This window comes from Coregonus clupeaformis, chromosome 19, assembly GCF_020615455.1.
Source record: "Coregonus clupeaformis isolate EN_2021a chromosome 19, ASM2061545v1, whole genome shotgun sequence".
NCBI lineage: Eukaryota > Metazoa > Chordata > Actinopteri > Salmoniformes > Salmonidae > Coregonus > Coregonus clupeaformis.
Window position 1 is genome coordinate 34937267 of NC_059210.1, and position 14418 is coordinate 34951684.

The following is a 14418-nucleotide window of genomic DNA, read 5'->3' on the forward strand; positions in this document are numbered from 1 at the left end:
GAGCCAGGCCTAATCGCCCAACATCAGTGCCCGACCTCACTAATGCTCGTGGCTGAATGGAAGCAAGTCCTCCAAGCAATTTTCCAACATCTAATGGAAAGCCTTCCCAGAAGAGTGGAAGCTGTTATAGCAGAAAAGGGGGGACCAACTCCATATTAATGCCCATGATTTTTGAATCAGATGTTCAACAAGCAGGTGTCCACATACTTTTGGTCATGTAGTGTATATTCTTCTTGTCCGACTATTATTTTAAGTATTTAAAATGTCCAGCTAGCGACTGGAACAAGCTGCAAAACACACACTCAAAATGGACAGTTTTATCTCCATCAATTCATTCAAAGACTCATTCATGGACACTCTTACTGACACTTGTGGCTGCTTCACGTGATGTATTGTTGTCTCTACCTTCTTGCCCTTTGTGCTGTTGTCTGTGCTCAATAATGTTTGAACCATGTTTTGTGCTGCTACAATTTTGTGCTGCTGCCATGTTGTGTTGCTACCGTGATGTTGTCATGTGTTGCTACCATGCTGTGTCGTCGTCTTAGGTCTCTCTTTATGTAGTGTTGTGGTGTCGCTCATCGTGATGTGTGTTTTGTCCTATATTTTTATTTTTAATCCCAGCCCTCGTCCCCGCAGGAGGCCTTTGGCCTTTTGGTAGGCCGTCATTGTAAATAAGAATCTGATATTAACTGACTTGCCTAGTTAAATAAAGGTTAAATAAAATACAAGAGGACAAATATTAATGTCGAGACCAGCATCAGCAACTCCCATTTTGACTTATCTCTATCCATCTTTCCTTTTCATCCTTCCCCCACCAGTCAGAGTCCTATCAACCTTCTCTTTATCACTTGATCTCTCCCCCATCACGGGTTCTCTTTTCACCCTCTTCTTCCCTCCATCGCTCCTCCATCAGGCTCTCTGGGTACCTCCCTCCGTCCCATCGTTCCCTGCATCATTAAGCTTTCCATCCCTCTATCATAACCCCAAGAGCAGCTCCCATAGCGCCCTCTCCTTCACTCCATCTCTCCTCCATCTGTCTCGGTGGGTCCTTCCTTCCTTCTCAGTTAGGGACATATTGCCTCATTTCCATCTATTCCTCTTCCCTCCCTCCATCAGTCCTGGTCCTGTCATTTTCTGTATTTCATCCCTCCAGTCATTGTGGCTGGGTCATCTTTCATCCTGCATCGTCTGTATTCAGAGTGATTACATGCTTGGTTAACTCATTCCAGACTCCACTCTCAGAGTGACGCACTCTGGACAAGGGCAAAGACGCTTTGCATGCATTCAGGTCTCGCACACACACCAGCAGCATGTAGATGTACACTCACGCACCATCCACACACGGGTCATTCTCACGAAACGGACATTTGACCAAACATTTCTTAAGTATCATTTTTCATGAAATTTCCTCTTGGATCACTGAGATTAGGATCTGTACTTATCTATTTCATAATTATTATAGTTTTTTTAAATCAGATATTATGCATTTTACCACAATTTCCACAATCTCCAACGCAAAAATGATCATTACCACAACAAGTTCAAAAAGGTTAAGCCTAAAATCAATTTCTAATATTTTTTTACATTGCTCCCCTAATGAAAAGGCTTGAGTTAATGTAATGTATTTAATAATTTCTCATATTACCGTAACACAACCTTTTTGTCATAATCACTTGTGTATCCATGTCATTTATAAATGTTATTTACTTACACATATTTGGATAAAGAACAAGTCACTATCAGATTAAGCCAAAAATTGCTAAAGTGTATATTTTATTTCTCCCTATATTTCCTAAATATTGGTGCATTACAGTAATGATAAGCAGGTTTCGGAGATGAGACTGCATGTTTCGGTAATGAGTGTTGCATAGTTTGCCATTGAAAAACTGTACTGATCTCTATCAGAGATTTGATAACCCAACAAATTATCAGTGTGTTATTTGTTAATCCCAAATGATTTGCATAATACTAAAATCACTGACCTTAATGCAATTTACTAAAATACCCCTTATTTCAGTACAAGTACACAGCAAAAATTGGAGTGTTGAAATTTCAGGGTTAAACATTTCCGAGTAGATTTTCACTCCCAGAGTGTAATTTTAACACATTCTGATTTAAATGGTGTTCAGTGTTGGAGTTATTTGACAGAGTTGATCCGGTCAGTGTTAACCCAACTCCGCAGAGATGTAATTAAGCTCCGCCCATGCATTTCACTTCTTCGGTTGGAGACAGAGGAGACAAGTCGGCGCCATTTTCTCCCTCCCATGAAGTACTACATGATAAGTGCAATTAACTCAAACAATTATAAATTGATGCTGAGAATTTCAGTATGAACAATGAAACATCTACAGAGAATATATGCCTAACAAAACCGTGTTTGTTGCCAGGACTGAGCAGAAAATTTGTCCTGGTGATTAGCTAGCTAGAAGTGTATGGTAAGCTAGCTAACAGTTTGTTACTTAAACCGTCTCCAACTTTATCAATGATGATTTAATAAAGGAAAAACAAAGCGTTATGTTTTTTTACTGTATAAAATCTTGTCTGAGGCTGGAGCTAACGTCTTTCCCCCCCTTCACTTTGAACATCAAAGGGGCCGCAAAAAACATGTCCCAACATGCAGACGGTGTTTCACGTGTTTAGTTGTCTGTGTGACCAGCGTACCACTGTATTTGGTGACCCATCAGATTCTATGACCTGCAGTGCTGGAAAAAGTACTCAGATCATTTACTTAAGTAAAAGTATACAAGTATTACCAGTTAATTGTACTGAAATTACTAAATTAAAGCTAAAGTACAAAATTAGCAGAAAATCGGGCTGTGACTGATATATTAAACATTAAATATTTAAGTGCATCATTAAATACTGATGAGTCAATGCATAAGCAGCATTTTAATATCTCAGTCACAGCGCGATTTTCTGAAAATTAGTACTTTTTCCAACAGTGCAGGTCACAGAATCTGATGGGTCACCAAAAATGGTGTAACACTGTCGACTTAGCTTTAATCTTTACCGTTCTTCCTTTAAATGTTTATTTACTTTGTCAAACTTCCTTGCATGTCTCAGTCAAAATGCTGGTCCAGGTGAAGTACAGCCAACAGCAGAAATATGTGAAGCTGGATGAGGATGAAGGATGGTTTGACATTATGCAATTCCATGAAAACGGTTAGCATGGCTTAGGAAAAATGTTTTAAACCACACCCATGTTCTTTTAAAAGCTCATTGTGCAAGCTCCTTAATGTTGTCGATTCTGATTTCTTTACATACCTTTATCAGACTCTTTTATACGGTAAATGGGGTTAAATTGCTAATCATTTTCAGTTCTGTAATGTGTGCTTCATAGAGTGTAAAGTATTAATATACACCAAAACAGTCAATAAAAAAAGCCAATCATAAATTTTTTTATTTGGACTTAAGAGGGAATGGGTTATGTGAGGGAAAATGCTCTAGGTCTATTTAAGGATTATACAGTGGTGGATGTATGTATTTAACGTGAACAGTTATTGGCTGTGAGGCAAGAAACAGTGCTGACTTCAAAGGCACATTCAGTTTGACCTTACTATCTTTTCCAGTCATCAAGAGATTTTGCCTGCCACCTGATGCAAAAGTTATATACAAGGATGCAACAGGGACAGAAGTTGATGCAGAAATATTCAGCGACCTCGTTGGACAAGGCAATGTGGTGCTGACAGTATTCTCAGATCAGGGTGAGATATCAAGGCAGGTATTATAAAGCACTTGACATAATATAATCATTTGCATTTTTTCTATTCCTTTAGAATTCTCTGATTTCTCCTTGTCTTCTGCTTCTGAGACGTCTGACTCAAGCTTCAGCTCAAGTGCATCAACTATAATCCTAGATGATGTCCCTAGCAAGAGACAAAGAACTGAGGATACACGTGATGCTGTGTCTGCTGAACAGGTTTCTTAATGCTTTCACATTTTTTCACTCCGAGTCTCTAGAAAAGCTATTTATCACCATGTTTTGTATTCTAATGATTTTGTTTTTTATTAGTTGATTGAAGCTGTGCTAACATTTACATTACATTTTAGTCATTTAGCAGACGCTCTTATCCAGAGCGACTTACAGGAGCAATTAGGGTTAAGTGCCTTGCTCAAGGGCACATCGACAGATTTTTCACCTAGTCGGCTCAGGGATTAGAACCAGCGACCTTTCGGTTACTGACACAACGCTCTTAACCACTAAGCTACCTGCCGCCCCACTGCTAAGAGGCAAGTCTGGGGGTGAAGAAGTACCAAACAACAGAAACCCTAACAGATGCTGCAAGAAGAAAAATGGTTAACATCCTGGTGGCTCACATGATTGACAATCATGGGTATGTTTGTTTCACATTGTTTTTATTTGTGCCAAATAACTGCATGGCCATTGCATAAATGTACTAATTGAATATCTCCTCTCAGGCACCGCCCCACTAAAGCAATCAGAAGATTATACACGTGGGATAGTGATGTTGTTCCCTTCCCTCAAGGATCCATACTCCAAGAAGGGCTATGTAATAGGCATTATTATTGTTAACTCTTTCATGTTATGTTGTGACACAAAACTGTGTGGACGACATTGATATTTGAATTCCGTGAGATTTCTCATGAGCCTGGTATGACAACGCATTTCTTTTCTTTTTTTCATTTCAGGAACACTTCTATGATGCTGCAAGCAGCACAGGATACATTTCTTGGCATCTGAAAACAGTCCAGAGGAAGATTCGTCGAGGATCTGCACTGCCACCAAATAGCTCAATTGACTTTTCTCCAGGGGGCCCAAATTTCCAAAGGACTGTTAATGTTGAAAGGCAGCTTGATGGTGATGCTTGCCAAGAGGCCATGTCTTTGCTCAACCATACCCCACAGACAATTCCCTGATTTTCCAGAAGATGAGAGAGACCTTTCAGCACCATCAGAAGCTCGTTAATGACCCAGGCAGAAGTGTTGATATCCTCTCCAGCTTCCTGGATACAAAGGGATTGGTAAATTTGGGATGAGATGTTTAGAATGGCTTGAAATTTGAAAGTATTTCCTGAAGTAGTAGTAGTAGTTTCATATCTTATTTCTTAAAAGGTGGACCAAGACTTCACTCTCCTATCTGATGACGACACATCCTCCAGGCTTCTTCAGAAATGGGATTTGTTCTTCAAGCCAAATGTCATAAAAGAGGCTAAGCGGCTCACCTCAACACCAGAGTTGCGTCGCTTGGTGCAGTCAGCAGAAAGTCCCCCAGGAAGTGATCTTGATAAGGCAACAAGTGAGTTTTTTTATTTTTATTATTTAAATAAATTTGCTATAATTGAAGTTAAACTATAACTGCAATAATATTTCATTTTCAGTTTATTCAATTCAGTTTATTCTGTGTATCTCTGAACGTTGATCTGATTTTTGGGATAAATGTGACTAATAGATGGATGACGGTTTAGAACGTTCTCATAATGCCTCCCTGTTCTCATTCAAACCTGAAAAGTATTACATTTGAAGAGTTTTCAGATAATTCTTGTGACTTTGTCCTCAGCCTACGACCAAGAAATGGCTTCCCTGTTACATCTCCTTCCACCACCTCCAGGGGGACTGAAGTCTCCAAAAATTAGTGCATGTGATGCAGTTGAGAGACTTGTTGTCTTTCATAAGGTAATTATATTATTAAGGTAATTATAATAATTTGTCACGTCACCTTCTTAGCCACATATGTAAATGAGGGTTGTTAAAAAGTGGATGGAATTGTAATTAAGTCTTCATTCCCATCTTGCACTAGCCAATGAAAATATGTTTGAATAATCACTTCTATAATGTAGTTCTCTGTGGCTGCACATTATTCTTGTGTCTAATTTTCAGTTTTCTGATCTCAACCCTAGTCATGCTGCAGTTTGGAGGAGCATCTCCGCAACCAGCAGGGTCGGCAGCCGTACCTCCTCGCTGTTGGGCGTCAGAAGAGCAAGATTGAGAGCTTCTACATCACAATGGATAAGCGTCTCATCCCATGCAAGGAAAACCGCTCCCTCGGGGCATGTGATGAACTTTTCAAAGCACATTTTGTGTTTAATTTGTCTTACGATGTGGCACTTGTGAATTTTTACACATTCCTGCAGACAACAGTGTATAACATTGATGTGGGGAAAATGAAGGAGTCACCCAGAGTTAAAGACTTGAGAGCGAGACTGCTTAACCAGCCAGTAGCACTCTCACCCTGTGAGTAAGAAGCTATAACAATGTTGACCTGTTTCATGTGTCAGAAATATTATCCCAGCAGTCAACAGTTGATTTCACATTTAAGAGTTGAACATGGTTACTATCCTGGACCCAAGTTCAAATTGTTTTGTTCTCAGCAAGGCTGTAGGCATCAGTTCCTAACATATACAGGTTTTCGGAAAGCACATTAATAGTGTTCATAGTAATGTTCAGCAAATTGCTCAAACTTCAACTGTTGCATGTTCATCTAGTGAGCCAGTTGCAACTTCATCTCAGGCACATGCTTTGGAGGACACGTTTCATCCACAAAATCAATGTAGCTCTTCCAGTGTTTATTCTGAGAGCAATGATTCAGGACTTACTAAAGATCCAACTAAAGAAATGTGTGCATCCATCGTGGCCAAATTACAGGGGAGTGGGATTTCCAACAGTTTGGTATCCTCAATTGTAGGAGATTTGGAAGAACTAACAAGTGAGATTCGCTCACAAGCAAAGGATACAGCTATTTCTGCTTTACCTATAACTGACCCCAACATATCTGTGATAAATGAATCTTTTGAAGATGATGAAAACCCGTTCACAAATCTAAATACAGAATGGAAACGAAATAAATACTTCCACACCAAAAATGGGGAGTTGTCGAGCCAGTAGAAATAACACGGAGTGAGATATGACAACAGGCGAAATCAGAAATCCGGTACTTATGATCAAGTACCTGTGAAGGATACTTTTATATATGTGCCGATTTTAGAAACATTGAAGTTCATGTGCAGAAATCCAGACATTTGTGTTTTGCTAAAGAAAGAGTGTAGATCAGAGCCTGACACTTATACTGACTTTTTTGATGGAAGTTATTTTAAAACCCACCCTTTGTTTACAGCTAATAGACATGCATTACAAATCCAACTATACTATGATGATTTTGAAACAGCCAATCCCCTTGGCTCCAAACGTGGAATTCACAAAATTGGCTCTCTATATTTTGTTGTAAGAAACTTTCCCCAAAAATGTAAATAGGTTTTCATGAACATTCATTTGGTAACACTTTTTCACACACAAGATCTGCACAAGTATGGTTGATGTTATACTAGAACCGTTGATAAATGATTCGAAAAAAACTAGAAAGCCAAGGGCTAAGTCTTCCATTTTCAGATGAGCAGATATATGGTACAATCTGTCAGATCACTGGAGATAATCTAGGGATGCACACAATTCTTGGTTTTAATGAGTCATTCAGTAGCCGTCATTTCTGTCGCCTTTGTTTGATTGAGAAGAATGATTGTCAAACAGTATACAGTGAGGATGATCCTAAGGTGATCCTTCGTGGAAAAGATATGTTTGAAATGCATTGCCAGTCTCTCCAGGAAAACCCACAATTGAAGTCACTTTATGGTTTGAAAAAAAGATCTACACTTAATTCATTGAAGTATTTCCATGTTTGTAATAACTATTCATTTGATATCTTCTTGAGGGTGTGGTTCAGTATGAGATCAAATTGCTTTTCGGATATCTCACACAACACTATGTCAGAACAGGACTTGCTTTCCAGGATTTATGGTTTTGATTATGGATTTCTAGAACAAAAAAATCATCCTGCAAAGATTATTTTGGAGAGTGTTGGCAATGGCATTGGTTTGAATTCTATTCAGACATTGTGTCTTGTGAAAAACATCCCACTGTTGTTTGGTGACATTATTCCTGCAGGAAACAAAAACTGGAATTTGTTACTGTTGTTACTTCAAATAATGAACATAGTTTTCTCACCTTCTCTCACTCTAGGTATGACAATATATTTAAAGCATTTGATTGTTGACCACCACAAACTATATAAGCACTTGTATCCACATAGAAACTAGATACCTAAGCATCATTTTATGATCCATTACCCATCTTCTATAAGGAAAATTGGCCCCTTAATATATACGTGGTGTTTGAGGCCAAACACAAGCTGTTTAAAGATTGTTTTAAAATTTTCAAAAACATAACCAAATCGCTTACTAAAAAGCATCAGATGGCCATTGCTTATCACTGGGAAACCTTCACCCTCAAACAAAATGAGTATGGGCCAATTAAATATTTTCTCTTCAGAGATGAGAATGTCGTCAACAATGAAATGCTTGAAACGATCTTGTCAAAATATGTTTTCTCAACTAGTTGGGTTAAAGTTGATGGTGTAGAGTATAAAGCTGGACTAGTTATTTGCAGTGCAATGGAAGAAGACATGCCAGTCTTTTGTCAAATAAGTGATGTACTTTTGGTTGAAGATCAAATTTTTTGGGGGGACAAAGAAGCTATTTACAGAGAATTTTGATGACCATCATCATGCATTCAGAGTATTACGAAGTGCGGAAAGATGTCTACTAAAAATGTCTGAGCTTAAAATTTCATAAACCGTTTGATATTCAAAGCTGTCTAATCCCTTAGTGTTACTTTAACTCTGTTTTGCGAGTTAAAAAAAGGAACTCTGGCAGAGTGTTAAATGTTTAACTATTTTGAAAGTGTTAAATTTAACTCTGGAGAGTGTGGACTTATATAAACCCTCAAAAAGAGTTGAAATCAACTGTGGGAGTTAATTTAACACTGGACTTTTTGCTGTGTACTGTAATTACATGGATGTATTTTCAAAAGTGGACAAACAAAGTTACTTAAAAAAGAATGTTAATCCAAGGTCTTTACAGGCAATATTGGTGGTTTTAGAACGTGGATATTTGTGGTTGTAAGGTATTTTAGATATATTGCTGATTGAATGGGATCCTATGGGCAAACAGCATAACACAATATGCCTATAAAGTATCCAAATACGTGAGACATGGACAAAAACTGTCTTGAGATATCAAACAAGTGTGAAAACAGGTACACATATCAAAATGGGGTTGCTCTTTGCTGAAACACAAACTGCAGATTGTGGCTTAAGTAAGTTACAATAGGTTTATATACACCATTTTTCTTGACAAACCCTACTTAATCAAATATCATTTGTTTTACAAAAAAAATCTATACAATAGGTTTAAGAAGTGGTCCTAGTAAATAAAGAAAGTTACCAGCACAGCACACTCATTGACTGAGTGCACAAAACATTAGGAACACCTTCCTAATATTGTCGTCAAGACAGTGATGAGGTTGTTAGATGGCTGAGCCTAGCTATGAGTGTGTGTGCTTCATTGACTTGAACAGTAGCCTATATAAAAAGATGCATGTGGCTGCGGCTCAGAGAACAATATGATGACCAGAAGCCCTTTAACTTTAAACAAAGGCTTGAAATAGGCCTGTGTAGTGTTTGTGCTGTGTAGTAGACTACAATTCCTCTCAGTCTGTTCCTCCCTGTCTGCAAGGCTAAACAGTGTTGCACTTAAACATGAATTCCAGACAGCACAAACGGAAGGAAAAAAAACTGTCTGAAGGCAGAGAAAGAGAGAGAGTCAGAGAGAGAGACAGAAAGAAAGAGGCAGGGAGAGAGAGCGAGGCATAGAGGGTGAGAGAGAGCGAGGCAAAAAGAGAGAGATCATAAATATTTTTACAAGAAAAAAAAAAACACATGAGACCTGTCAACACCACCACATCAACAAGGCGACGAATGTCAGATAAAAACAATTAGTCGAAGCTGGTGCCTGGTTCATATTTTGGCAGGGATTTCAATGGGGCGGTGACTGCCTTGTTGTTATCTCTCAGCTGAGGAGAATCACCCAAACACAGCAGGCCTCCACCCCTTCCTCTGCCCTCACACTGACTGAGTGACTGGGCTAGGGCAGCACACCTTTCAGTGTGCTGCCCAAATCCTGCCTTGACACCGCCACCGGGGCAGACAAAGGAAGTGTTCGGTTCCTGTGCTGTGTTGTGTTCTACATCCTGCCTTGGGAATGATATCAGTGGTGGCCCAGGACCACAGACAGTGAGAGAAGCTGTGTGTCTGTATGAAGAAGAAGCATTAATCTCTCCATAACCACACGCCCAAATAACAGACGGACGGACAGACAGACGGGCTCTTTAAAATGTACTTCGATATGCCGTGTGACAATACAGAGAACTCTTCTATATATAGAACGAAGCAGCGACAGATTAAAATAATACCATAAAATACAGGAGGGTTAACATTATAAAAACACACAGCAAGTGATTAACAGTTAGGCTTAGAGTTTAATGAGAGGCCGATATCCAGATAAGCCGGTGCACTCCTTGAGTGAGTTCACAAACAGGCAAATACGTTAATCTGCTAATTACGTGCATGTTCTGAGCTTATCATGCCAATGCAAAGTTGTCAATTACATTTTCATTACTCTCCTTCTTTACAGGCAAATATGAATCAGACTCTGCCCTTGCCAGATTCACCTGCGTTTGCATTGTAAATATTGTGTAACTAAGTCAGGAAGCAAATCTGTAGTCAAGAAACAAATAGAAGGCCAATGGGTCATTCCACCTCAAAAAGCCCAAGAAAGAGGATTCCCACACCCATCTCAAATTGTTCTGAAATCGTTTGTTGTAAGAAACATAAGATTATCATTCTTGCAACATAATTTTGTTGAATATAATTTGATCTCTGAGAAAATAAGCTAATTGATTGCACCCAAATTGGCCATTTTAATTTATAGGATTCATATAATATTGAATAATGTTAGTACCTAACATATGATTTGGACCAAACTTTGAGAGACATGATGAATACAAAGAAATGGTCAAAAGCCACACATAGATTCCCCACACCCCATGCCAATCCCACGCTAACAACGAGTATATAGTATCAGTGGATGGCTTTTTACCAATTTTTTGGATTCCTCATGTCTTACGCATTGTTTGGAGAAAAAAAAGGTTTGGTCCAAATCAGATGTTAGGTACTATCAAATATTGAATATTATATGAATCCTATACATTTAAAACGGCAAATTTGGGTGCAATTGATTAGCTAAATTTCTCAGAGATCAAATTATATTTCAACAAAATAACGTTTCCAATGTTTATCTTATCTGTTTCCAACTACAGAAACGGTTTCAACGGTGTCGTGGCATGCTGAAATGACACGGAACGACCCCAATGGGAGAATACACTTGTCTTACAATGACTCACATGTCATGATGGAAAGACGGAACTGGGCATGGAAGTATAATAACCTCACAATCTCTCCCTCTCTACCCCTACAGATGATACATGAGCTGTGACCAGTCAAAAACCAAAGCATAAACTGAACTATAGCTCTACAATCCATTATCAAACAAGCTACAAGATATACAAGTCCCCTCTTTTCAGAGCTAGGACTCTAAAGGCGGAAGTGTCATCCAGAAAATAAAGTGACAGCATCGCATTCGCAACTCGAGAGGTGTCAATTCACACGATGTCATCACACACACCTGGCTTGCCTTTAGCTACAGCACAATTGACCTAAACAAACTACACCGTCATGATAACCCCTAAAATGTACTTGTATTCGCTCAACGAAAATAAGATATTGTAGCTAGAACATGTATTTTAGACTCGTACGAAAAAGTAACAAAACCCGCAGAAGTCACCGGGCCTGCTTTGTGCAGCCAGCTAGCCCTCTGCTAGCTAGCTACCGCCAACTTGTTAGCTAACTAGCCAATTTACAGAGAAGACGAAGCCAACGTAGCAAGCAAAAAGCTAGCTGGCTAAATAGTTATCTTGCTTCCATGTTGAAATCTGGTCGAAACATTAGCCAAACAATGCACATTGCGAAGGAAATAACGTTGCACAGAACACGGCTAGTTAGATAAATGTAGATACTTAAAAACAAACTAGCTAGCTATCTAACTATTTAGTTAGCTAGCTAACGTTAGTGTAGCCTGCGTGACGGGCTTCTATAAAAAATACATTTTCACGACCTAATCTTCTTGGCCACTTGCTGTGCGTCAGGCCACTGCACTGGATGCTCAAAATATCGTCTCGCCGGTTAATGTTTCCGCATTGGTCCAACATTTGAATATGCCATGATGATGTCTACTTAGCTAGCCAGTTAACAAACTAGCTAGCCATCCAGATGAAAGGGAAGTCATTCCAAATAGTATTGTTTATCGTGCATTTTCTGATAGTAGCTAAACATCGTTTGTTTTGTAGCTGTCAAATATTACCGGCCACAAAAGAGATTAGTAACTGCCACTGTAACGTTGTGTGCTATCAACGGGAAAGGGGTAGCTGTACTCACCCCATTAACCAATCCATGATGTTTGTAACTAGGGTAGGGATAAATGATAAATCCGCCAAGGCTGCTGGAGGCGACCCCCTGCTTTATCCGGCCACCCCTCGCTTCCCCGCCTGGCCCCGACTCCCGTCTCTCCGTGTATCGGTGTCTCCCTGTCCCTAATTCGGTCGTCAAATGTCAAAAACGTATCGCTGGTGTCCTTATTTTGAACCTGAGCTTAGATAACAACATGAACAGCTAGCTACCTAGTCGGAACCGTGGTGCTGCGCCGAGGGCGAGTGAGAGGAGCACAGCATTGAGTGACTTTGAGCTCGAATACGAGTGGAGAAGAGCGGGCAAAAGTCTCGGTCCACTTTCCAATCAGCGAGGTATCCTGTGGCTTCGCTTTACGTCGCCGTCCGCTGGCGTGTCAAGTGAATCGAGTCTTGGGATGCCACTAGTCTAGCTAGCTAGCTACACTCTGTCATGAATCCTTGCTCTGGATCTCAAACCGCTAGCTACAGCAATCTTCAGCTGCTGCTGCGAACGAAATCCGGAAGTAAACACAGATCCAACTATAGAGATAGATAGAGAACTCTAGTGCCCAAACGCCCGTTTTAGAATGAGCAGAGCAATTCAGGACTTTTACCATTTTGAAGTAGTCAGCTGGGTGGGACTTCCTATGGGTTGAGGAAGGATCACATAATTGTATCCAGGTCATCAGGAGGGATCAGCCAATGAATTATACTTGTGAGCAAATGTTCTATAACTCCAGGTGGCAGTAAATCTCCAACCTTGGCTATCTACCTGTTCAAACAGTACACTCCGGGTGGCAGTTTGCACCCTTTCAGCTTGTTTACCAACTCATAGAAGTAGTAGAAGAAGAAAATTGACTACTTCAAAATGTAAATGACCTCAATGGCACTGCCCATTCTCTCACAGACGCCATAATAGGACAGATACAAGGTTGTGTCCTCTAACTATCTCTATGGGTCCGACCGAGCCCCTCCCTCGTGCGTCTGCGTGGTGTAACGTCACACGCAGAGCTTTGGAAATCAATGGGATGTGTAGTTCAAAGAAGACCCATTTACCTTCAACGGTAAACGGCCAGAGTGAACTATCTTAATTTATCCACCATCTTTAATATGGTATGAAAGGACCCACCAGGCATAGACCTCAAATCAACTTCTATTCCAGGTTGGTTCAACTTAACCTCTTAAGGATCCGAACCTTTTTTTCAATTTGACATACCCAAATCTAACTGCCTGTAGCTCAGGATCTGAAGCAAGGATATGCATATTCTTGATACCATTTGAAAGGAAACACTTTGAAGTTTGTGGAAATGTGAAATTAATGTAGGAGAATATAACACATTAGATCTGGTAAAGATAATACAAACAAAAAAACAAGGTTGGACCCAGAGACAGCAGGGGTTCAAACTGTATAACCCAGTTCCTACATTTGAATATAAAAATGGATTTTATCAAACAAAACTATGCTACATTTTATCTTTGGGACCCTTAGGATGACAAATCAGAGCAAGATTACTGAATGTAAGTACATTATTTACCTTCAGAGATGAATGTATCAAACCAGTTGCCATGATACATTTTTTGTTGTTGTGCACTCTCCAAAAAACAATAGCATGGTATTTTTTAACTGTAATAGCTACTGTAAATTGGGCAGTGCAGTTAGATTAACAAGAATTTAAGCGTTCTGCCCATATAAGACATGTCTATGTCCTGGGAAGTTTGCTGTTACTTACAAAAGTCATGCTAATCACATTAGCGCACGTTAGCTCAACCGTCCCGTATACGTGACACCGATCCCGCAGAGGTTAATTTCATTGAAATTATGTGGAAACAACAGTGATTCAACCAGTGTGCGCCCAGTGGGTAGTTCCCTTTGCAAGTCCCATACTGTTTTTGAATGGGCTTTAAGCTTATATAATCAAATTCATGAAAATGCGGTCAAATAGGATATATATACAATTAAATTCATATTTGTGTATTGCTTTGCTCATACCCAATGCATTTTATCAAAATACTTGACGCTCAAGAAGAAAAACACATCGCAGAGAGGTAGAAAAGTCTCAATTGAAC

At 39.5% G+C, this 14418-nt stretch overlaps 1 protein-coding gene across 2 annotated transcripts in view; it reads right to left on the bottom strand.

Moving 5' to 3' along the window:
• LOC121532057 (MOB kinase activator 2) overlaps positions 1-12864 on the bottom strand; it is a 98245-nt gene extending 85381 nt beyond the window's left edge. For both annotated transcript variants that reach the window (XM_041837719.2, XM_041837716.2), the window contains exon 1: positions 12341-12864. In XM_041837719.2, coding sequence (XP_041693653.2) covers positions 12341-12357 — 17 coding nt within the window. In that variant the 5' untranslated portion in view covers positions 12358-12864. The remainder of the gene's footprint in view (positions 1-12340) is intronic.
• Between the last annotated feature and the right edge of the window lie 1554 nt (positions 12865-14418).